This window comes from Acomys minous, assembly GCF_964271855.1.
Source record: "Acomys minous genome assembly, chromosome: 6".
Classification (NCBI taxonomy): Eukaryota; Metazoa; Chordata; class Mammalia; order Rodentia; family Muridae; genus Acomys; species Acomys minous.
The window spans coordinates 112,258,362-112,283,974 of NC_140487.1; the positions used below are offsets into that span (position 1 = coordinate 112,258,362).

The 25,613-nt window shown below is 49.9% G+C and overlaps 1 protein-coding gene across 1 annotated transcript; it reads left to right on the forward strand.

Annotated features, from left to right (window-relative positions):
- Positions 1-5,236: 5,236 nt before the first annotated feature.
- Positions 5,237-21,832, forward strand: LACTBL1 (lactamase beta like 1). Its single transcript, XM_084788304.1, has 8 exons — positions 5,237-5,353; positions 6,936-7,008; positions 10,050-10,185; positions 12,508-12,617; positions 13,903-14,060; positions 15,651-15,889; positions 19,425-19,530; positions 20,354-21,832. Exons 2-8 carry the CDS (start codon positions 6,997-6,999, stop codon positions 21,336-21,338), a joined length of 1,746 nt encoding a protein of 581 aa, XP_084644430.1. The 5' UTR covers positions 5,237-5,353; positions 6,936-6,996; the 3' UTR covers positions 21,339-21,832.
- Positions 21,833-25,613: the final 3,781 nt, after the last annotated feature.

Here is a 25,613-nt window from a genome sequence, read left to right on the forward strand (position 1 = left end):
GTCATCCAACCTGAGCTTTTCTGTCTATGTGTCTGTTCTTTTCTTTGTTCCCTTATCACTGCAGTCTGGTTTGCAGGATCAAGCCAAAAGCAAGGCACAGCAGCTGTCCACAGATAGTCCCTATAAAAGGCCTGGTCTGGCCGGTCAGGGGTGATGCAAACCTTTAATCCCAGTACTCAGGAGACAGAGGTAGGCAGATCTCTGAGTTTGAGGCCAGCCTGGTCTACAGAGAGAGTTCCAAGACAGCCAGGGCTACACAGAGAAACCCTGTCTTGAAAAGCCAAAAAAACAAACAAACAAACAAACAAAAACAAAAACAAAAAAGCCTAGCCTGGCCCCTTATCTCTCTTGGATTCCGGATTACTATCTTGCACATATTCCTACCATGATGGGACATGGGGGAAGGGCTCTTCAGAGCCAGGGCCATGTTTTGGAAAACTCCCAAATCATTAGCTAAATAGGCCTCTTCTTTATGAAGTAGAGTTTTTGTTTGTTTGTTTGTTTTGGATTTTTTGGAGACAGGGTCTCTCTGTGTAGCCTTGGTTGTCCTGGACTCTCTTTGTAGACCAGGCTGGCCTCAAACTCACAGTGATCCATCTGCCTCTGCCTCCCAAGTGCTGGGATTAAAGGCAGCGCCACCACTGCCTGGCGTTTTTGGTTTTTTAAATATATATATATATATATATATATATATATATATATATATATATATTTTTTTTTTTTTTTTTTTTTTTTTTTTTTTTTGAGACAGGGTTTCATTGTGTAGCCTTGGCTGTCCTAGACAGAGATACGCCTGCCTCTGCCTTCTGAGTGTTAGGATTAAAGGCGTGCGCCATCGCTGCACCGCATTTCAGACAATGGTGAACCGGTCGCTCCTTTGCTAAGGTGAATCAGAGCGCACTGACCCTCTACTCCAACTTCAAAGGCTCCCCCTCTCCCTCAGAGGGAGACCCTGGGTCTTCCCTGTCTGGAAGGTTCTACATGACTTCCCTTCTTAACACCTCTTAATCTTGTCAACTGTCTGGCTCCCTGCTCAGTCTGTCCCAGATTCTAGACTTCTCACCTTGCCTTTGAAATCGCGAGGCATCTGAAACTGAAGGCACCCACAGTCCCGCCACAGGGAGCACTTCTCACAGACGGCCCCCTGCTTCACTGACTCCTCAGCCAGCTCCTATCCCGCCTCTCTCACCAACTATATGTATTTTCCACAGCATGTGGCATTTTCTTTTCTTTTTCTTTTCTTAAAATCATTAATTTTTTCTTCTTTTGGGTGTGTGTGTGTGGGGAGGGTGGTGGTTTTGAGACAGGATTTCTCTGTGTAGCCTCGGCTGTCCTGAACTCCCTTTATAGACCTGGCTGGCCTCAAACTCACAGTGATCCACCTGCCTCTGCCTCCCTGAGTGCTGAGCACATGACCATGACTGGCTCGAAAAGTGTTTTCTTTCTTTCTTTTTTTTTTTCCAAAGTATTTGTACAAACTGTTTTTTTTCCAGTAAATCTTTTTTATTTATCTTTATTTTCTGTTCATTGGTGTTTTGTCTGCATATATGAGGATGCCATGTCCCCCTGGAACTGGAGAAACAGACAGATGTGAGCTGCCATGCAGGTACTGAGAATTGAACTCAGAACCTCTGGAAGAGCAGCCAGTACTTTTTAAAAAAAGTAATTAATTAATTTTTTGAGCAGCCAATACTCTTAACCACTGAGCCATCTCTCCAGCCCCCTCCCCCGAAAAGTGTTTTCTTTTTTTTTTTTTTTTTTGTTTTTTTGTTTTGTTTTGTTTTTCGAGACAGGGTTTCTCTGTGTAGCCTTGGCTATCCTGGACTTACTTTGTAGACCAGGCTGGCCTCGAACTCACAGCGATCCGCCTGCCTCTGCCTCCCGAGTGCTGGGATTAAAGGCGTGCGCCACCACGCCCGGCGTGAAAAGTGTTTTCTTAATTATGTGTATGTGTCTGTGTTTCTGTGTGGCCATGTGCATGTGAGCACAGGTGACCTCAGAGGCTAGAGGCATCAGATTCCCTGGAGCCCGAGTTACAGGCAGTTGTCAGCTTTGAAATGTGGGTGCTAAGTGCATACTTAATCTCAAAGCCATCGTCTTGTCCCTTTTTCTTTCTTTCTCCCCCAAGACAGGATTTCTCCATGTATCCTGGACTGTCCTGGAACTCACTCAGCATGTCAGGCTGGCCTCGAACTCAGAAATCTGCCTGCCACTGCCTCTTGACTGCTGGGATTAAAGGCGTGCGCCACCATGCATGGCTCCCCTTTCTTCTCTTCCTCCTCCTCCTCTTCCTCCTCCTCCTCCTCTTCCTCCTCTTCTCTTCTTCTTCCTCTTCTTTTGTTTTTTGAGACAGGATTTTCTGTGTAACAAGAGCCCTGGCTGTCCTAGACTCATTTTGTAGACCAGACTGGCCTCAAACCCACAGAGATCAGCTTGCTACTGCCTCCTGGGTGCTGGGATTAAAGGCGTGTGCCACCGTGCCGGCTCTCCTCCTTTTCTTTTAAACAAAGTTTTCTCTCTCCCTCTCTCTCTCTCTCTCTCTCTCTCTCTCTCCCCTTTCTCTCCCCACCCCCCCGGGGTGTATGCATGAGGAGCACATGTGCATGTGCCTATGCGTGTGTGCCTGTGCGTGTGTGCCTGTGCGTGTGTGCCTGTGCGCGTGTGCCTGTGCGTGTGTGCCTGTGCGTGTGTGCCTGTGCGTGTGTGCCTGTGCGTGTGTGCCTGTGCGTGTGTGCCTGTGCGTGTGTGCCTGTGCGTGTGTGCCTGTGTCTCCCGGTGTCTTTCTTATTCACTTTCCATCCCATTTTCCTTAAGATGGGGTCACTTCCTGAACTAGCTCAACAACCAATGAGTCTACCTGGCCCGTGAATCTCCAGGAGCCTTTCCCCAGCCATTTCCCCCCCACCCCCTTCTCCCTCCCTGCACAGGGCTTATAAACATCCAGATTTTTCCTCCTCCTAGCCCATGGGCCGTGGAACTGAACCCAAGTGCTCTTGCTTGGCCGCAAGCCCTTTATTCACCCAGCCATCTCCCTATGCCCTGTACACTTGAACCAGTCTCAGCAAGTTGCCCAGGCTGGCCTGGAATTTGTGTGGTAACCTTTGGCCATTATAAATTTTGGTCCTCCAGTCTCAGCCTTCTGGGTAGCTGGATTACAAGCCTGCATCATCAAGTCTGGCTTAAAGTGTAATTTGTTGACATCTTTTTTCAATCACCTGTACAAAGTAGATCCCTGGGCTACTGAGGTGTCTCGGTGGATAAAGACAGTTGCCACCAAACCTCACAACCTGAATTTGATCACTAGAAGCCATTTGGCAAAAGGAGGGACTCCAGCAAGTTATCCTCTGGCCTCCACTTGCATGCCTGCAGACGTCCCACAAAAATACATAAATAGGGTTTGGAGAGATGGCTCAGAGGTTAAGAGCGCTGACTGCTCTGAGTTCAATTCCCAGCAACCACATGGTGGCTCAAAACTATCTATAATGTGATCTGGTGCCCTCTTCTGGCCTGAAGGTGTACATGCAGGCAGAGCACTGTATACATAGTAATAAATAAATACATCTTTAAAAAATACATAAATAGCTGGGCACGGTGGTGCATGCCTGTAATCCCAGCACTTGGGAGGCAGAGGCAGGCGGATCCCTGTGAGTTCGAGGCCAGCCTGGTCTACAAAGTGAGTCCAGGACAGCCAAGGCTACACGGAGAAACCCTGTCTCAAAAAACAAAACAAACAAAAAACCAAAACCAAAACAAAACAAAACAAAAAAAAGCCAAAACAACCAAAAAACCAAAAACCCAAAAAACTTAAAAAAAAAAAAGAAAACAAAAAAACAAAGAAAGAAAGAAAGAAAAAGGGCCAGGCCAGGCCTTTTAATTCTAGTACTCAGGAGGCAGAGGGAGGCAGATCTCTGAGTTCAAAGCCAGCCTGGAGTACAGAGTGAGTTCCAAGACAGCCAGGGCTACAGAAAGGAACTCTGTTTCAGAAAACCAACCAACCCATCAAAAATGACAATATATATATAAATAATGACACTAAATATATAAAAATATATAATAAATGATAATACTATAAATATAATATATAGCCGGGCGTGGTGGCGCACGCCTTTAATCCCAGCACTCGGGAGGCAGAGTTGGGCGGATCGCTGTGAGTTCGAGGCCAGCCTGGTCTACAAAGTGAGTCCAGAACAGCCAAGGCTACAAAGAGACCCTGACTCGAAAAACCAAAAAAAAAAAAAATATATATATATATATATATATATAATATATAAAAAATATATAAAAATATATGTAATATGCATAATATATTATATATAAAGTAAATATATATAAAAATAAATTTAAAATGACAGCCTTGAGGCTAAGAGTAGGACACTTGTCTTCCCCCAAGAGAAGAGACCCATGACAGGAGTGGTAATTACATTGACTAGCTTTGTCGGGCACTCTTGGTGGGCAGGGCCATGTGCTCCACCTGTGGCCATCCTCCTATTCAGCCTTCACTGAAGGCTGGTGTCTTCAGTCACCCATGTACAGATGAGGCCCTGAAAAACCTGACCAAAGTGACACACGTAGTAAGGATCAGGCCCGAGGTTTGAACTCTGCATTCTGGCCCAAGGGTCCCTGCAATGGTTGGCGCCTACACTGTTAGGTCAAAGATCAAGAGACAAGGGGAGACTAGAGCACTTGCTGCATCTGCAGAGACCCTGAGTTTGGTTCTCAGCACCCAGGGTGACATGCTAACAGCTACCTGTCACTCTAACTCTGGGGGATATGACACTCCCTTCTGACCTTCACAGGGCTCTACACTTATGTGCCCAAAGCTATACACAGGTACACACAAACAGATAATTAAAACACAACATTTGTTTTTGTTTTGTTTGTTTGTTTTTGAGACAGGGTTTCTCTGTGTAGCCGTGGCTGCCCTAAATTCGCTTTGTAGACCAGGCTGGCCTCCAACTCACAGTGATCTGCCTGCCTCTGCCTCCCAGGTGCTGGGATGAAAGGTATGCACCACCACGCCCGGCTTAAAAACACAATATTTTAACACGAGAGACAGGCAGGATTATATGCGATATCTCATGTAAAAAGAGGATGGGTGATTAATTCCTTCCGTGTGTGCGGGGGGTGGGGTGGGGGTGGGGGTGGGGGGGCGTGTGTGTATGTGTGTGTGTTTGATCTTTCTTGTTCCATTGGCGCAGAACCTGAACAGCAATTTTCTAGTGAAACACCTTTAAAGGAAGAGCAAGCAAGGACGTCCTGTGTACATCTGCTGCCACCTAGTGGTGATATTGCTGTATGACATGCTGTGGATTCTCCTCTGGCTGAATTGGAAATAACCCTGGCTTATTTATAGGTGAGAAATGGCTGCCTCCAGAGCTGGGTCAACTTAATATCCAGGAGGGAGCGCCACAGAAGACAGGTGGGAAGTCTTGCAGGCCCTTGCAATGAGTTAACTGACTCAGATCATCAGCTCTAGCTTTGACATGCTGTCCTTGTCCTGCAGGACGTAATAGTCAGACAGAGGCATAAGGAAGGTATCCCCAGTGGGGCTCTTGTGTTCCAACCTCGGCCTTGGCACTTCCTGGGACGTTCATAGATTCTGCTTTGTGCAATTTAGCTTGCCGATCAAAGACACAGACAGGGCCTGTAAGACGGCTCAATAGGTAGCGGTGCTTGTCACTAAGCCTGATGTCTTGAATTCCATCCCTGAGACCCACACAGTGGAAAGAGAAAACCAATTCTTGCAAATGGCCCCTCTGACATCCTAGAAAGTTCCCTAAGAAAAATCTAAAGTCAGCCTTGGGACCGGGCTGGGAGTTTGATGCCCGGGCCATGAGAGCCAGCCTTGGCAGAACCCTTCCTAGGGCTGGTTCCAGGTTTCTGGCTTTATGAGCACTGCCCTGCTAAATCAGATATTGTCCTTGTGTATAAAGAAACCAAGAGAGAGAGAGAGAGTTCCTGAGCATTTAACACCAAGGCCTCACACTATGTTCTCAGGTGACAGGTGAACTGGTTTGAGCTTGGGAAGGGTCCTGGAGGCGTGTGCCTGATGCATGTCCTGGGGGCTGTCCTTTGTCACCTCTTTTCCACCCTGGGTTCCTTTGTGTGCCCACTCTCACCCCAGCTCTAGAGCTTTTGCGGGTGTCCGGCACTCTGACACATCTGCCCAGCTTCCCTACTGCTGGGGCTTCTGGGAGCTAATCCTCTGGGCAGAGGACAGGGAGGGATTAGCACTGGAGAAAAGCGGGTCACATCTGTCACTGCTGGGAGTTTGGGCAAAGCCCATGCTGAGAGTGCAGGAGGACCGTCCTGTCCCTTGGAACACGGGGACTTGAATCGCGGGTTCTATTGGATCCTTCTGGAAGTAGGTAAGACATGAGAGTTTGGGGCAGGCTGGGGAGGGGAGCTGGGATCACATGCCTGGGTCTGATGGTAGATTTGAGGTTGGTGTGATGCCCGCCTCTCCAGGTTTGCCTGAGGTAAAAAGGGTTTCTGGGAAATGTGGGTCTTTCCGTGCAAGAACCAGGACAGTTCTGGGCAAATGGGAGGTGCTGTGAGTCATCCTGGATGAGGCTTCCGAGCTTGGAAACTGAGGGTCCCCTTCCCCACCATCTTCATCTTTGCCTTGTTTTCTGGCTATTCTCTGTCTCCCTCTTTTCCCAGGACTTATCTTTATTATTAATTGTATACGAGTGCTTTGTCTACCTGTATGTTTGCATCACATGCCTGCCTCATACCCCTGGGGGAGTGTCAGATCCCCCGGAGCTGGGGTTACAGACGGTTGTGAGCGGCTGTGTAGAGGCAGGGAATTGAACCCAGATCCTCTGGAACAGCACCCAGTCATCTTAACCTCTGAGCCATCTCCCGAGGAGGCCCTGTCTCCCCATCACTCCCACTTCCTTTTGCATTTGCTCCTCTCAGTTTCCTTTCCACAGGGTCTCCTGAGCTGCAGGCCTGAATCCTCAGGGAGCTGGAATCTTCCATGCCTTGGGAAGGATGAAGACTCGGGTGAGGCTCAAACCGGAAGTCACAGATCAACTTGTGTCGGCACCTAGGTTCCTCCCCCAAGCACCTGCTCAATGACTCTGCCCTTCCTCCCATCCTGGCTGGTTCACCTGACACTCCCGCCTCCCCCCCCCCAAGAGCCTCCGCTCTTGTCTGTTTCTCTGTAGAGCAAACACAGCAAAGATGATGGTTGCGCTAACACTTGTTACTGTTACATGGCTTGTTCACTGATTCACGCTTCATGCACAGCTTTGCAGGAGCTCCATGGCGGGGTGTGTGTGTGTGTGTGTGTGTGTGTGTGTGTGTGTGTGTGTGTGTGTGTGTGTGTGAGTTGTCAGGCTCCAAGAGGTGAAGTCATTTGTCCAAACCTGGAAGGTGCACAGCTGAAGTCAGGTTCTGCTTGCTGCCCTTCCCTGACTGTTATACAAATGACGTCATAGTCTGTCTGGCTTTGAGTCTGGCTTATTTCACTTAGTGCTGTGCGCTTAAGGTTTATCTACATTATTGTATATATCAAGACTCTATTCTTTTTTGTTTGTTTTGTTTTGTTTTGTTTTGTGGTGTTTCCGAGACAGGGTTCCTCTGTTTTAGCTCTGGCTGTCCTAGAACTCATTCTGTAGACCAGGCTGGCCTTGAACTCACTGAGATCTTTACTGCCTCTGCCTCCTGAGTGCTGCCACCACTGCCCGGCCCAATATTCTATTCTTTACATTGCTACGTTACAGCCCATTGCATGGATGAATGTACCACATTTTTTTTTTCTTCATCCATAATCGAAGGGCATTTGGTTGACTTGGGCCCTTGAAAGCTTATAAGTAGCTAGGGAGATGGCTCAGTAAAGAGCTTGACGCACAAGGACCTGAGTTCAATCCCCAGTACTGTGTAAAAAGGCTGGGATTCAGTGGTGTGCACCTAATCCCGGTGTCTGCGATGCAGCGGCGTGTGCCTTCAATCCCAGTGTGTGGGAGGCAGCCTGCCTTCCCCAATCACTGAGCGAGAAACCTTACCTCAAAAACAAGGTAAAGAGCCATATAAGAAGGCACCTGATAGTGACTTCTGACGTCTATGTGCACATGTACACACATGCAGTCATACACACACAGAGAGAAATTTAAGAATAAAGAATGGCTTCTGTTTGGACCCCAAGTTCTAGAGGTGAAAAATAATTTTGAAGTCCAGTGGGATTTCCAGATGCAGAATTCCATCCTCTCCTGAAGACCCTCGCCCTGGCCTGCCCTGGGGATCGGGGTGCCGTGCTGTCTAGGCTCTCAGGAAGACAGGGCTAAATCTAGACCCAGCTTTTAAATTGCAGGACAGGGCTAAATGTTTTAACTCCAAAGCATTTCCTGAGAGGCAGAAAAATAACAGTAGCTGCTTGTGTTGAGAAACAAGGATGCCTATGGCGCACGCCTTTAATCCCAGCACTTGGGAGGCAGAGCAGGTGGATCACTGTGAGTTTGAGGCCAGCCTGATCTACAAAGTGAGTCCAGGACAGCCAAGGCTACACAGAGAAGCCCTGTCTAAAAAACAAACAAACAAAAAACCTCTTAGGACAGGGCCTGCTTATATGTATGTTGGCTGTTCCCATTGTATCAGGATGACAGACTCGGCAAGCTAAGCATCCTAGATGCTCTGTACCCACAGGAGTCACAAGCAGCAGGCACCTTCTGGGTACCAGCTCCTTGAGGGTGGAAATCTCTGAAGCTGGCTCACTGCCTCACCCCAGGAACCTGGCATAGTGCCTGGTGCCTAGTGGCTGCTCAGAAAAAAAAAAAAAAAAGATGGGGCCCAGGGAGGGACCTCTCAGACTAAAGTCCAGATACAAGGGTTGAGACCTGGGCAGAACAGATTTACTACTGTCGTGTGAAATTTCCTGGGGAGATGAGAACAAATGCCTATTCACCCCAGAAAAAGCATCAGTGACAGACTAAAGAAACGATCCCACCCAAGTGTCATTTAGTGAACTGGTGAGTGTGGGGTCACACAAAGGACTGGGGGTGTCCTAGTTTCATTTCCATTCACTATAGAGTCTTTTCTTTCTTTACAGACTTATTATTGGGCTGGAGAGGTGGCTCACTGGTTAAAAGCACCACCTATTCTTCCAGAGGTACTGAGTTCAATTCCCAGCAACCACATGGTGCCTCACAACCATCTATAATGAGATCTGGTGCCTTCTTTTGCAGATAAAGCACTCATACGCAATTAATAAAATAAATACATCTTTACAAAAGTAACAAAGATTTACTATTTATCTATTATATATATATGAACGCTCTATCTGTATGTATGCCTGCACACCAGAAGAAGGCATCAGATCCCAGTATTTGGTTGTGGTTGTGAGCCACCACGTGGTTGTCAGGAATTGAACCCAGGTCCTCTGGAAGAGCAGACAGTGCTCTTAACCACTGAGCCATCTCTCCAGCCCCCACTATAGTCTTTTCTGCCTGTTTTGGAAGGGTGGCATGGTGACAGTATGGTATGAATAGCCTTCCAGAAACATCCTCCAGCAGTACCCACATGCTGGGAGCTTCAGGCGTGCCCACTGGGTGCTCTTAGGCTTAACCTGAAGGTGCAAGACAGGTGCCCTGGAAGTGGGGTGTGGCGAGACCCACTGTGTGCACCTCAGATGGGTAACCGAGTAACCAGCACACCAAAGGTTACAGAAGGGGAGAAAGTGGCCAGGTGCTCCTGTCCTGGAGGGTTCCCCTGTTAGGAAGGCCAGCTGATGTGGGAGGGATGGGCAGGTATGGCATTGTTCTACACTGAGGAACTTTTTATTTCCCTTACAGGTATGACCTTGGGAGGGAAACAGGTGTGGAAAGTTGGGGAAGGCTTCCTGGAGGAGGCGGCATTTTTAGTGGGGCTCAGGGTATCTTGATAAGCACTTGTGAGGTGATAGGAGGGGAGGGAAGGGCATCAGGGCCAGACCAGGTGTGTAAAGCTGATGAGGTTAGGCCCTCGGCTTCACAGATAGCATTGCAGTGAGAGTCCCTTCCTCGCCCCGCTGACCCTAGAGGCCACAACCTGTGTCTTTGTTTCTTTAGGCCTACCAGCAGTCCTGTCTTCTAAAAGGGAAAAGGAAATGGCTTCTGCGGGCCCTCAGCGGCTTCCTCTTCCTGTTCTCAGCGGCCATGACTGGCTGTTTCCTGTGGCAGTACCACCTCCCCAAGCTGCCAACTGGTGAGTGAAAAAGCTACTTACTCACTCCCACTCTGCTGACGTGGTTGGTGTCCCCCACCCACCCCAGGGTGGGGGTGAGGGTGGGGGAGGGGGTGGGAATGGGGGTGGGGGTGGGGGTGGGGTTGAGGGTGAGGGTGGGGGTGGGGATGGGGGGGTGGGGGTGGGGGTGGGGGGAGCCTGGAGTGGCCAAGATCCTAAGGGCATAGGAGGACAGTTGAGATTTAGACTCAGGAGCACAGACCTCCGTTCACACTGTTCATCACTGGCCAGCGCACAAGACCTCCCTGGGCTTGGTCAAGCTCTTATAAACAAAGTGAGAAAGAAGCCTATTGTCATCAGGGTTACACAAGTTACCCACGCTGGGGGTCAACTCAGCGTTCTGTCAGAAGCCCGAACAGAGCCGGGTGAAATGGCTCGGTGGGTAAAGGTACCTGCCAGGTAAGCCACTCAAAGGTTAAAGAGAGAACGGACTCCATAGCCTTGTTTGCTGACCTACACACACACACACACACACACACACACACACACACACACACACACACGCACACGCTCACACGCACGCTTAACTTTTTTAGTTTTAAAAATTAAGCCAGGCAGGCGATGGTGGCGCATGCTTTTAATCCCAGCACTCATGAGGCAGAGGCAGGATTGAGTTCCAGGACACCCAGGGCTACACAGAGAAAGCCTTGTCTCAAAAACAAACAAACAAACAAAACAAAGCTTAAACAGTGTTTCCCTTGCTCTGTGGGCTGGCCTGACTCTCACTTCTTTCTAACACCCCTATTCTATCTAGGACCCCAGAGGGCGGCAAGTCACAGATGGACACCTCCCCCCCCCCTTTGTGGCTGTAGCATCCACTACACCAAGTCTCCACTGCATTGGGGAGCAGCCCCTCCCAGTCCTGTCATTCATATTGCCAATTGCCTGTGCTCAGCAAGGTACCCGGGGCTCCTGGGTTTCGAGAGCCTTCTGTAGACACAGCTCCTCTTACCGTCTCTCCAGACTCTTCATCTCCCACCCCAGTCCTTTCGGGGGGGGGGGGTAAGTTCCTTTTCAAGGGACTTCTTTGTTGCTCAAGCAAACAGACTCCTCCAGCTGAGGAGGCTGTTCAGGGCCACGCTGCTCAAACTACCAAGCCACGATGGACAGGTGGTACCGTAAGTCCACAAAATGAACTCTTAGCGGGGGGGGGGGGGGGGGGGACCTCAAGAGAGACATTTGAAACGCAGGCTGAGCTGTGTGAGCGGATCCAGTGGGTGCAAGTCACCGTGGCCCTCCCAGAGTGTGGGCAGGGCCAGATGGCCCATCGGATAAAGACACTCGCCACCAAGTCTAATGACCTGAACTTGATCCCTGGGACCCTTGCGGTGAAAGGGGAGGAAACAATTGCTACAGGTTGTCCTCTGACCTCTACGGTCATGCTGCGGCAAGCCTACCAAGCCCACGCCCTCAGCGTGGGCACTTTTGGGCCTTGCCCAGACGGGCTGACTCCATAATGCAGTTTGAGACTCCCCCGGGTGCCTCTGTGTGGCTGCCTACAGATCCTAGCCCTGCCCAGGCCCCAAAGCTGACAAAGCTGAGGCTCTGTCCAAGACTTCTATTCCAATTACCAAGCCCCCAAGTCTGAGGAATAAACCACCCCAGGGTTAGGGGGTGTAACTTAGTGGTAGAGCACGTGCCTACAGTTTGCCAGGCCCTGGGTTCTATTGCCAGCACCATAAAGGAAAAAACAAAAACAACAAACTCACTGGCTGAGTGTTTCTCATGGTTCTGGGGGCTGACTGACACTAATATCCCCGGTCTAACCTACTCAAGTATGCAAGTCACTTGGGATTGGAGTCTCCCTAGGGCCTTGTGCTCTCAGGGCTAATTTCCTATTGTCTACCATGTGATGACAGACCAGACTCACTTCATTCAGTTCTGGAGACAGAAAGAGTCCCTCCTGCTTCAGGCCCGAAGCCCCACTGGGGTTTCAAGTTCACATCCCTTAAACATACAATACTAGCTTGAGGTATAGATGGATGATGGACAGATGGATGGATGGATGAGTGGTTGGGTGGGTGGATAGTTGGGTGGATGAGGCTGAGCCTGTCAGGAGGAAGGGAGGGTGGAGACCAGTAGCTGACCTGAAGGGACTCGATCCTAATGGCCCGTGGTCTCTCGGCTGGCCTGTGATTGAACATTTCCTGAGAAGGCTCCTGCTGGCGGGAAGATATCCCAAAGGCATGGCTCTGGCCTTGGCTGCAGCCTTCCTGTCCTCCAAGATGTCCCTTCACCCTGGATCTGACCTCTTCTATACCCACCTCCTGATGCACCCTCTAGGTTCCTTGAAGCCAGAGGTGACCCCAGCCCCAGGGAGGACGTGTCCCCGGCACCCTGAGCTCGTGCCTCTGGCTCACCCACTGCCGGTGTTGAAGGAGGCCTTGGAGAAGGTTAGTGATGGCCCGTGAAGTTACCGGGAGTGTGGTAAAGCTCCGCAGAGGAGGGATTGCTCTCTGTGCTGTGGCATTCGTTCATTCATTCATTCATTCGCTCACTCAATATGCTTGCTTTGTTTGCTTATTTTTTTTTTAACAGGGTTTCTCTGCATAGCAGCCCTGGTTGTCCTGGAACTCACTCTGTAGACCAGGCTGGCCTCACAGAGATTGACCTGCCTCTGCCTCCTGAGTGCTAGGACTAAAGGCATGAGCCACCACACCCAGGTTTAATGTGCATTTCGTGAGTGTCTGCTCTGTGCCTAGAGTCCCAGTGCATGGGAGGCAGAGGCAAGAGGATCTGCGAGTTTGAGGCCAGCCTGGTCTACAGAGTGAGTTTTAGGCCAGAGGGGCTGGGGAGAGACTGACTCCTAGTCAGTCTGTAGGTGAAAGAAGCAGCTAAGGTAACACATTATTTCTCCGGTGTTGGTGGCACGCGCCTTTAATCCCAGAGCTCGGATGGCAGAGGCAGGCAGGTCTCTGAGTTGGAGGCCAGCCTGGTCTACAGAGCAAGTTTCAGGACAGCCAGAGCTACACAGAGGGAGACCCTGTTTTGGTCCCCACTCCTCCCAAAAATGATAACACTTATATCTGCCTCAGAAACGAGAGTGAAGACTAGAAGCTGGGCAGGGGTGGTGTGCGCACACACATACACACACACACACACACACACACACACAAATGACATACCCACACTCATACCCACATACTTACACCCACATACACACACATCAAATACACTCACACATATACATACACACACTCACACACAAATCACACACAGACACATGCAAGTCACAGTACACACATCATACACACACACACACACACACAAATCACACTCGTACACATAAAAATCACATGCACATAAATCACACGCACATTCACACATCTATAAATCACACACACTCACAAACATACAAATCACATTCACACACACTCGCGCACACTCCACTCACGTACAATCACACACACAAACCACACACATTCACAAACATACAAATCACATTCACACACAAATCACACACACTCACACATAATATACATGCACAGAAATCACATACACACACACACACACACCCTATGTCTAAAACAGGTGGATGGGAAGCTGCTTAGAGTTAGGTCCTCGTGGGGTGTGGTGCTGGGATCTCAGGGTCTGGAGGTTCCCGGAGGGACAGCTGGGTGTGCTAAGGCAGGGGCTGTCACTGCCCCCACCATCTGAGCCCCTATTCTCCCTGGACAGGTGGACAGGATTCTGCGCAAGGCAGTGTTGGCCCCAGGCCTGGCTGCCGTGTCTGCCCTTGTCATCCACAATGACACCGTGCTCTGGACCGGAAACTTCGGGAGGAAGAACGGCTCAGATCCAAATTCTGGAACCCCTAATGAGTACACCATGTACCGGTTAGTGGGGGTGACCTCCAGTGTCTCAGAGGGGACGAGCAGGCTGGCAAGCCAAGCAAATATAGGAGTCAGGGACATTCAAGAGAATTGTGGCTGGAGCCTCCGCTGCCAGGGCCGATGGCTCCGTCCTGATGATTCTCTAGGAGAGGAGACAGGTCCAGAGAGGACCAGGAAGTATGAGTGCCCAATGCCACAACGCAGGGACCACAGGCCAAATGAAAGAGGTTGCCATCTCCTCGCCTCTCCATGTGCCACCCAGGACCAATAACCAGCTCCCAGCCCGCTCTTCACCCCTGTGAGTCGGTGGCATTGGTCCAGTTGGAAGCAGCTGGGGACGCTTGGCTGCATGCCCAGAGCCTCTCTCTCCTCTTAGGTGCTGCCCGCAGAGTCCTCAAAGCAGCAACAATGGACACACTTGATCCCAGGATGCTGTGGGGGGCGGGGGTGGGGTCCAGTGGGATTTAGCCTTCATACTGTACCTGTGTGGCACCAGGCCCAGGGCCCAGGGGTCTATTTGTTTTGCTTACTGCTTACTTACTACCTGCCTGGCATGCTGAGTGCTACACACACACACACACACACACACACACACACACACACACACACACCCTTCTACCTCCGTTACACCCCATGAAACCAATAGTCAAACTCTCAGAAAGGTCTAGTAATCAACCCAAGGCCACACAGCCGGTGAGCGTTTAAACTGACCAAACCCGGGCCTGCCTCAGTACTGGCATGGTAAACGACCTAGCACGGGGCAGGTGCTGCTTATCCCAGCTTCTGGTACATTCTAAGCATCCTCGAGCAGCTCTGCAGAGCCTGGGGGCTCGGCCTGAGACGCAGACTGCAAGGAAAAGTATTGGTTCGGGACCCCCCAAGACCAGGTTATCAGTACCAAAGAGATTTAGTTGCCCCAGAGGGACAGAGGGCAGGGATGAGGGCAAAGACAGGGTATAGAGAAATAGGGAGGGGGGAAGGGAGTGGTGGCACAAGGAACTGCCTCTGAAGAGAGAGGAGCCAGATGTGGCACATAGGTTTATAAAGGTACAAGGGGGAAACTCTGTGTTAGGATGAGGAGTTTAACTTTATTTTTATTTTTATTTTTTTTGTTTTTTTGAGACAGGATTTCTCTGTGTAGCCTTGGCTGTCCTGGACTTGCTTTGTAGACCAGGCTGGCCTCGAACTCACAGCGATCCACCTGCCTCTGCCTCCCTAGTGCTGGGATTAAAGGTGTGCGCCACCACACCCTGCTGAGGAGTTTAATTTTAAATGGGCATGTTAATTAGGTGAGCCAAAGGGGGCTTTTGATTGTGGGACTTCAAAACTTTGATAGCTGGACCGTGGTGGTCAACCTCAGGAGGAGGAAGTCCAAATAAGGAAATAGACCTTGGTGGCCAGCTTAAGGAGTGTAGTCTAACGGTTCTTAGCAAAGCAGAAGGGATGGAGAGATGGGCAAGGCCTGCCAGAGCCATGCTCACCATGATGGAGCTGGCCACAGTCCCTTCACAGACTAGGGTAGAGTGTAGATGTGAGAAGCTGGAGGCTGGGGCTGTGAGGCTAACATGGGGCACTCCCCGTACCCCAACACAGGATTGCCAGCATCTCCAAGATCTTCCCCGTGCTTATGCTGTACCGCCTGTGGGAGGAGGGCGCCGTGGCCTCCCTGGATGACCCACTGGAGCGCTATGCCAGCACCTTCTCCATCAACAACCCGCTGGGCACAGCCCAAGGCCCTGAACCACAGGGCTCAGTCGGGGAGTTTGAAGCAATGGGCTCCCTCCCGAGGCCTTCTCCTGTCACTCTCCGGAGGATGGCCAGTCAGTTGTCAGGTGAGCCCAGGGATTGCTCAGCTGAGCCAATCCCCATCTCAGGGCCTTGGAAGCAGGCACGGGATACAGGTTCCCACGCATTAGGATCCTGCTCTGGTTCCTGAATGCCCATGGGTGGTGGCCAGGGTAGAAAGAACTGAGGTAAGCCTGAGATTTAAAAACTTATATATATATATATATATAGCGATCCGCCTGCCTCTGCCTCCCGAGTGCTGGGATCAAAGGCATTTGCCACTATGTCCAACATTTAACTTATTTTTAAAGTAAGTGTGTGTGTGTGTGTGTGTGTGTCTGTGCCACACACATGTGGGTATCCACAGAAGTATGCCACAGTACAGGTGAGTGATGGGAACTGGACTTGAGCCTTTTGGAAGAAGAGCTTTACCTGCTAGCTCTCCAGAGCTGGGACTTACATTTACTTTATTATGAGAGCGGGTCTCTTGCAGCCCAGGCTGGCTTCAGGCTCACTCTGTAGCTCAGGATGACCCTGAATTTTTGATCCTTCTTTCGCTAACTCCCGAGTGCTAAGAATTACAGGGTACTGTGTCACTACATCCAGTAGGTTCGCTGTTGGGGAGGCAACTCAGGGCTTCACGTGTGTGCCAAGCAAGCATCGTAGCAGCCGAGTGATGTCCGTGGCCTGGACCCAGGTGTGCGGGTCAGGCAGAGAAACATGCTCACAGACAAAAGGAGTCAGGATCTGTGTAAGAATGCCAAGGGCAAGGCAGCATGTTAATGCCGGTAGGGGGCTCTACAGTGATGATCCAGACTCCCCGAACACACACACATAACGGTCACGTGGAAAGCCGCAGTCCTCAGGGCACATAGGTGAAAGATAGGGACAAGGCACAGAGAAGGCTCTGAATAAATACTAAAAGATGCCAACCGGGGCCGGGCCTGGTGGCGCATGCCTATAATCCTAGCACTCGGGAGGCAGAGGCAAGCGGATCGTTGTGAGTTCGAGGCCAGCCTGGTCTACAAAGTGAGTCCAGGACAGCCAAGGCTACACAGAGAAACCTTGTCTCAAAAATAAATAAATAAATAAATAAATAAATAAATAAATAATAAATAAATAAAAAAACCAAAACCAAACCAAACCAAAACAAAGATGTCAACCCTTGTTCACTGCAATATGTGTGCAAACTGAAACTACACCAAGACACACTTTTCCTGGCAGACTCACAAAGACCAAAATAGTAGGGTACACTGACTGAGGAAAGCATGGAGACAGCGTTCTCATCTACATCAGTGGAGGGAATTTAAATCGATGACCCTCTATGCTGCCTAGTTTTATATCAACCTGATACAAGCTAAAGTCATCTGAGAGGAGGGTATCTCAGTTAGGAAAATGCCTTCATAAAACTGGGTTGGGGGGGGGGGGCGCTGGAGAGATGGCTCAGAGGTTAAGAGCACTGGCTGTTCTTCCAGAGGTCCTGAGTTCAATTCCCAGCAACCACATGGTGGCTCACAACCATCTGTAATGAGATCTGGTGCCCTCTTCTGGCGTGCGGGTGTACATGCACATAGAGCACTCATTATATATAAAATAAATAGATTTAAAAGTGGGTTGTGGACAGCCTATAGGGTATTTTCTTAATTAGTGATTGATGGGGGAGGGCCACACCCCATGGTGGGTGGTGCTATCTCTGGGCTGGTGGTCCTGGGTTCTTTAAGAAAGCAGGCAGAATAAGCCATGGGGAGCAAGCCAGTAAGCAGCACTTCTCCATGGTCTCAGCATCAGCTCCTGTCTCTGGGTTCCTGCCCTGTTTTAGTTCCTGCCTTGGCTTCCCTCTATGAACTGTGATGTGTTAGCCAAATTAACCCCTTTCTCCCCAAGTTGCTTGGGTGTTTTCATCATAGCAATAGAAACCCTGAGACACCCCAAATAAACAAATAAACAAACAAACAAATGGATAAAACCCATGTGAAGGTAAATTCAAATATTTACCACAATTGTTTTCTTGTCTTTTTTGGGATAGGGTCTCAGGTAGCACAGGCCTTCTTCCCACTCACTCTCTATGTAGCTGAAGATGACCTTGAACTCCTGATGCTCCTGCCTCCACCTCTTGAGTGCTGCCACTGCACCAGGCTGTGGCTGGAGATCAGCAGTACAGCGCACTTGGCATGTGAAAAGCTCGGAGTTAGAGAGGAAGAGGGAGGGAGGGAGAGAGAAAGAGGGAGGGAGAGAGAGGAGAGGGAGGGAGGGAGGGAGAGAAGAGTGTATTTTCCTTCTGAGAAGTTTGACTTCTAGAAAATCCCACCGAAGATGATCTCACCCTGCGTAGCATAAAGCATGTTCATAATTATTCACTGCGTAGTGTTTACAGCAACAAGAGAGGAGCCTGTGGGGGCGGTGAGGATACACACCTATGGCCCAGCACTCCCAAGATGGAGGCAAGAGGATTAGGAGTTCAAGGTCATCCTGGGCTACATAGTGAGTTCAAAGCCAGCCTGGGCTTCCAGGAGACCCTCTCAAAACACCAAAACCAAAACAAGAAGGAGTAACCGGCATGCTCCTCCCTAGGGGAGTGACTATGTAATCAAAGCCTGTATAGCTCTAAATGGTAGTGCTGGTTACTGAAATAAAATATGCCAAGTAGGAGAAAAGTACATATATGATATGCTACTATACAAATAAATATAAAAATTATATTAAGATGATGTAAACATACTTTAAAAAACACGTTTGTGCAGAAGGCAGGTATAATGCACATGATTATATAATATGCTATGCATTTTTTATATTTTAAAACTCATTTGTATGCGAGGGGGCACATCTTACATTGAATGGAGGTCAGAGGATGTGGGAGTTTGTTCCCTTTCTACTACAGGGGTTTGGGATTAAAAAAAAAGAAAGATTTATTTATTGTTTTGTATAGTGTTCTGCCTGCATGTATAGGTGCAGGCCAGAAGAGGGCATCAGATCACATTACAGATGGTTGTGAGTCACCTTGTGGTTGCTGGGAATTGAACTCAGGACCTCTGGAAGAACAGCCCATGTGCTTAACCTCTGAGCCATCTCTCCAGCTCTTCCCCCCCCCCCTTTTTTTTTTTAAAAAGATTTATTTATTTAGACAATATTCTGCCTACATGTGTGCCTGCCCACCACAAGAAGGCACCAGATCTCATTATAGGAGGTTGTGAGCCACCATGTGGTTGCTGGGAATTGAACTTTGGAAAAGCAGCCTGTGCTCTTAACCTCTGAGCCATCTCTCCAGCCCACCACAGGGGTTTTGAGGATTGAATTCAAGTACGGTTGCCCAGCACCTTTACCAGATAAGTCATCTTGCAAGCCCTAAATATTAACTATTTCGGGATGTACTAAATTGCCTTTGGAAGGACTGGACTGCCCCAGCACCTAGGAGGGAGATCGCAGAGAAGAAAGAGATGAGGACAGTTTGCTTCCAGGAGGGGGAGATGGTGGCAGCTGGGGGGTGTGGAGGCGTGTGAGGAAAAGCTATTCAGCCTTGTTCTGGGGAAGGGACTTTCCCAGCAAAACATAGGTCCTGCAGGTCTGAACATTGCCCTTCCCCAGGACTTCCCAGGAGGCTGCGGGGCACTTCGCTGCTGTGGAGGGGCAGCACCCAGGAGGCTCTGAGCCTGCTCAAAGATGATGTCTTGGTGGCTGACCCAGGAACCAGGTGAGAAATGTGCCCTGAGTCCCACAAACATCCAACTAGACGGTCAGAGTCAGGAGGGGCCTAAGGATCATGGGTAGAGTCCATCGTACAGCCAGAAAAATGGAGGCCCAGAGGAAAAGGCACAGCAAGGTCTGGGAGAGCCTGGTCCAGGACCCAGGTCTGTTCTAGTTTGCCACTCCCATACCAACTGGGTTGTTTATGGAGCATCTACTCTAGGGATGGTGTGGTTGTGCACATCTGTAACCCCAACACTTGGGAGGCTGAGGCAGGATAGAGAGATGGAGGCCAGCTTGGGCTACATAATAAAATTGTCGGAAAGTCAACACCAACCAACCAACCAAAACCAAAAGGAGAAAACAGGACACAAAAATCAAACCAAGCCAGGCGGTGGTGGCACACACCTTTAATTCCTCAGGAGGCAGAGGCAGGTAGATCTCTGTGAGTTCGAGGCCAGCCTGGTCTACAATGTGAGTCCAGGACAGCCAAGGCTACACAGAGAAACCCTGTCTCGAAAAACAAAACAAAACAAAAACAAAAACAAAAACAAGCAAACAAAAAAAAGGTGGGGGTATGGCGTGGTACGACACATGGACGGAGGCAGCTGGCACTTCTCTGCCACCCTGGGCCAGGGTTTCCCTCTGTTTCTCCAAATACTAGACTGTAGGCCTTGCTTCCTTCCTCATCCTCCTGGTCCCATCACACTGTCCTTAGGATTATATCCAGGACCTCATCATTCCGATGGCCCCTCTCTCCACCCAGCTCACACTGCGCTGTTCTGGGGATCACATAGAACACCCCATCTTCACCCCTTCTCTCCCTCCAGATGCCACTACAGCACGCTGGCCTTCTCTCTCCTGGCCCATGTGCTGGCCGCGCATAGGGCGCAGGGGGACTACGAGCGCTGGGTGTCAGAGCAGGTGCTGGAACCTCTGGGGATGAGTGACACTGGCTTTGCACTGACAGGAGCAGTGCGCGCTCGCCTGGCGGCTGGCTTCTATGGCAGCGGCAGGCCCGCCCCGCTCTACGATCTGGGCTGGTACAGACCATCTGGCCAGATGTACTCAACGGCTGCAGATTTGGCCAGGCTGGCAGCTGCGCTTCTGGGCGCAGGACCTCGACGGCTGCTGCGGCCCGACAGCCTGACCACATTGCTAGCGCCACTGCGTGCCTGCGCTCACGGCTACTTCGCTGGTGAAACCGGAACACCCTGGGAGTTCCACGAAAATCGCGGATACCGCGTGGCGCGCAAGGACGGCGACCTGGACGGCTATGCCGCCAGCCTGGCGCTCGTGCCACCGCTGCGCTTGGGGTTTGTGCTGTTGCTGGCGGGGCCGCGCCCGTCCACGCAGGACCTGGTGGCTGACGCTCTGGACGTGCTGCTGCCCGCTCTGGAGCACGCGCTTCGCGATGCTGAGCTTGCGCCCGCGCCCCCGCCCCGCGCGCGCCCGTTCACGGGTTTCTTCACCTTCGCTAACCGCACCTACTACGAAGTGCACGCCGAGGGTCCACACGGCGAGCTGCGCTTGCGCCAGTTTGGCCCACGCGTGGAGGCGCTCGTGCCCGCCGCCTTCCGATCGCTCACCCTGCGCCACGTGCGTGGCCTTGTCTTCCAGTTGCACGTGGCTCGTGAGTTCCCGTGCACGCTGCCACTCGCAGACGATTGGCTGTCTTTGGAGGCGCAGCACGGGCAGCTGGTGCGTTTCTACCCGCTAGACCACCATGGGCTGGCGCCGGGCTTCGATGTGCCGGGCCTCAACACCTATGGAGTGCTGCGCTTGCCACGCAGGCCAGTGTTTGGCTCCCAGTGAGGTGGACATCCTCACACACTCACGTCCACCCTTGCATGCCCTCTTCTTTATGCCATCACGGCCAGCCGCCAGCAGCTTTTCGCTCTTACTTGCAGCCTTTCCCGCCTCCAGCCTGGCTTTCTCCTGCAACCTCCCCTGTAGCCTCTCATGCTTAAAAGCCTCTCTTCCCCACTTCAACCTCTCCATACTTGCAGCCTCCCTTGCGTGATGTTTGTCCCGTTCCAGCCTTCCCCTTTCTCCAGCTTCCTACCCATGATTGGCAGGGAGGCCAACCAGAGAACACTGTAGTTGGCAAAGTGGGGTTTTCTTGGACCACAGCCGGTTTCAAACTGCCCTTATTCAACTGGGAGGAAGAGTTCTATAGGAATTTACCATTTAAACACTTAGGCGTTGCTCAGCCACGGTAATACAGGCTAGCCCTTGGGAGACTCAGAAGTTCCAGGCCAGCCTAGACAGCAGGAGACCCTGTTTCGATCAAACAAATACAGAACCATTTTGCGTGCGTGCGTGTGTGTGTGTGTGTGTGTGTGTGTGTGTGTGTGTGTGTGTGTGTGTCTATTGAAACAAAGACAAAACACCAGGATCTGTCATGTTTTTAAAACCACCCTTCCTGGGCTGGGGGTGTAGCTCAGAAAGTAGAGAGCTTGTGCAGGAGCACATAACTGTGGTGTGGTACACACCTTCCCAATAATGTATTGTGGAGGAGGAGCAGGAGGAGGAAGAGTAGCAGGAGGAGGAAGAGTAGCAGGAGGAAGAGGAGCAGGAGGAGGAGGAGCAGGAGGAGGAGGAGCAGGAGGAGGAAGAGTAGCAGGAGGAGGAGTAGCAGGAGGAGGAGGAGTAGCAGGAGGAGGAGGAGTAGCAGGAGGAGGAGGAGTAGCAGGAGGAGGAGGAGGAGATAGGAAGATCAGAAAGTTAAGGCCAGACCGGGTGTGATAGCACACATCTTTAATCCCAGCACTCGGGAGGCAGAGGCAGGCAGATCTCTGTGAGTTCAAGGCCAGCTTGGTCTACAAAGCGAGTCCGAGACAGCCAAGAGAAACCCTGTCTTGAAAACAAAAAACAAAACAAACAAACATCCAACAAAACAGCAACGAAAACAAGATCAACAAAAAAAGAAAGTCAAGGCCAGCCTGGACTACACCAGACACTGTTTAAAAGAGCAACAATTTCCCTGGGTGGTGGCAGCCCATGCCTTTAATCTAGCACTAGGCAGCCTGGTCTACAGAGTGAGCTCCAGGACAGCCAGGGCTACACAGAGGAACCCTGTCTCCAAAAACCAACCAACCAACCAACCAACCAACCAAACAAACAAACAAAAAAGCAGCAAAAATCTCAACAACAGTGTTTGTTTTTAATTGAGTTACAATTTACCTAAATTCAAGGCACCACTGAGGTGCAATTTGTTTGTTTATTCTTTAGTGGGGCTGCAGATAGAACCCCAGGGCATCTTGGGCTAGCTATGTGCTCTACCAACTGAGCTACGTCCCCAGTCTGAGCAGGGACGATTTGGAGAAATATTTAGACCGGTCCCTACAATCAAGACACAGGGGATTTCAGCACCCCTAATCCACCCCTCTGCTATTCCTTTCCGGCTCAGTCCCTTCCTTCGCTCCTCCCCCAACCCCCAGGCAAGCACTGATCTGCTTCTTGTCAGTTTAGATTAGTTTCGCCTGCTCCCGAGTTTGGGGTGAAAGGGATCCCACCGTGGTGGAGGCTTTGTGAGCATCTCCTTGGACTCAGCGTGCTGAGTCGTTGTGCGTGTCCATAGATCACTGATTTTTTTTTTTTAATTTTTATTCTTTAATGCCACAGTATGGCTGTGCTATTTTGTTTTTCCTTTCACCCACTGATGGACATTTGGGTTGTTTCCAGATGGGGCAGTTGGGAAAAAAAAAAAGGGTTGTGTGTGCAAGCTCTCCTGTGTGCACAGGCTTTCATTGGTTTGGGGGTAAGTTTCTAGATGTGAGTACCAGGCAGTTTTCCAAAAAGCCTTGTGCCACGTTCCATCCCCACAAGGAAACAGTTCTGATACCCACTTAATATGGAGATACTTGGCTCTGTCAGTCTCTTTTAATCTTAGCCATGTTAGTAGTTCTGAAGTCATCTCTCATTGTGGTTTTAATGGTATTACACTTATTGAATTGTAAAAGATACATACACATACATAAATACATGTACATATACATAAGATATCTCTGGATACAGTTCCCATCAGTCTTTTATTTTCCATTTTCTTTCTTTTTTTTTTTTTCAAGACAGGTTTTCTCTGTGTAGCCTTGGGATTAAAGGCGTGTGCTACCATGCCCAGCTCCATTTTCCTTTTTTATATAAGTCATATGTATTTTGAGACCCAATCTCCTGTAGTCCAGGCTGGCCTGGAACTCAGTATGTAGCCCAGAAATTGACCTTGAACTTCTGATCTTCCCACTTCCGCCTCCAGAGTGCAGAGATCACAGGCATGCACCACCACACTTTGGTTATGCAGTCCTGGGCCCAACCCCTCAGGGCTTTGTGCACGCTAGACAAACTGTCCTATCCAAGCTACAGCCCTAACCCTTGTTCTTTGCAAGATTAAAAAAAAAAAAAGTTTTAGTCGGAGAGATGGCTCAGAGGTTAAGAGCACTGACTGCTCTCCCAGAGGTTCTGAGTTCAATCCCCATCAACCACATGGTGGCTCACAACCATCTATAATGTGATCCGGTGCCCTCTTCTGGTCTGCAAATGTTCATGCAGGCAGAGCACTGTATACATAATAATAAATAAATCCACTCTGTAGATTGCCTTTCCCTCTGCTGATTGTTCCTTTAAAAAAACTTTTTTATAGTAGTTTGTATATGTCCTTATGAGCACAGGTGCCCATGGAAGCCAGAGGGAGGTGTCAGAGCTGGAGGTACTGGGGCTCCTGTGAACCTGTGGGTGTCGGTGCCAGGGACTGAATTCAGGTCCTCTGCAGCAGCTATGTGAACTCTTAACCACTGAGCAACTTCTCCAGCTCCCAGACCCTGGGTTATTAAAATTTTAAAGGGGCTGGAGAGATGGCTCAGCGATTAAGAACACTGACTGATCTTCCAGAGGTCCTGAGTTCAAGTTCCAGCAACCATATGGTGGCTCACAACCATCTATAATGAGATCTGGTGCCCTCTTCTGTAATGCAGATATACAGGAAGACAGACATAAATAAATCTTTTTAAAAAATTTAAAGACAGGGTCTCACTATATTGGGTAGACTCCCTTTGAACATGAAATCTTTCTGCCTCTGCCTCCTAAATTACTGAGATTACAGTCTTATGCCATGATGTCTGGCCTATTTTCTTCTTCTTCTTCTTCTTCTTCTTCTTCTTCTTCTTCTTCTTCTCCTCCTCCTCCTCCTCCTCCTCCTCCTCCTCCTCCTCCTCGTTTTTTGAGACAGGGTTTCTCTATGTTATCTTGGCTGTCCTGGACTCACTTTGTAGACTAGGTTGGCCTTGAACTCACAGTGATCCACCTGCCTCTGCTTCCCAAGTGCCACCACACCTGGCTCTGGCCTATTTTCTTAATGCTATCTTTTGAAGTTCAGAGTTTTAACATCTTGATGAGATTTATGCCTGTTAAATCTAATGCAAAGTTAGGATTGCATTTTGTATTTTACACACACATACACACACACACACACACACACACACACACACAGAGAGAGAGAGAGAGAGAGAGAGAGAGAGAGAGAGAGAGAGAGGAGATTGAACCCAGGGCCTCATGTACACTAGGCAGATAGATGCTCTATCAGAAGTAATATGCTTAGCTCTCATGCATCTTTTAAAAGTTTTAGCCAGGCATGGTGGCACACGTCTGTAATCCCAGTACTTGGGAGGCATTAACTTTTAAATTTGAGACAATTACAAATCCCCACACGAGTGTCAGACATTACTAGTGTAGCCTTTACCAGCTTCTTCTGTTGGGGACATTGTACAGAAAGTTATAGGACATTGATCTAATGCAGCCAAGATCCAGCTGCTCCCCAGGATCCAGCTGCTCCCCAAGATCCAGCTGCTCCCCAGGCGTCACCCTTCCCTGAAGCCCCTGCAATCAGCCTGCTTTAGAGTTCTGTCACTTTAACACTATCACGTGGTAGGGCCTGGCGAGATGGTTCCTCAGGCAAAGGCGCTTGCTGCTGAGCCTGACAACCTGAGTTTGGTGCCAGGAACCCACATGACAGAAGTGAATCACCTGCCCTGAGTTGTTCTCTGGCCTTCACATGTGTAGCATGACACCCACATGTGAAAACACACACACACACAC

Coding starts and splice junctions, on each gene's coding strand:
- LACTBL1 (XM_084788304.1), top strand. Junction 14,061..15,650: donor AATGAGTACACCATGTACCG/GTTAGTGGGGGT, acceptor ACCCCAACACAG/GATTGCCAGCATCTCCAAGA. Junction 15,890..19,424: donor GATGGCCAGTCAGTTGTCAG/GTGAGCCCAGGG, acceptor GCCCTTCCCCAG/GACTTCCCAGGAGGCTGCGG.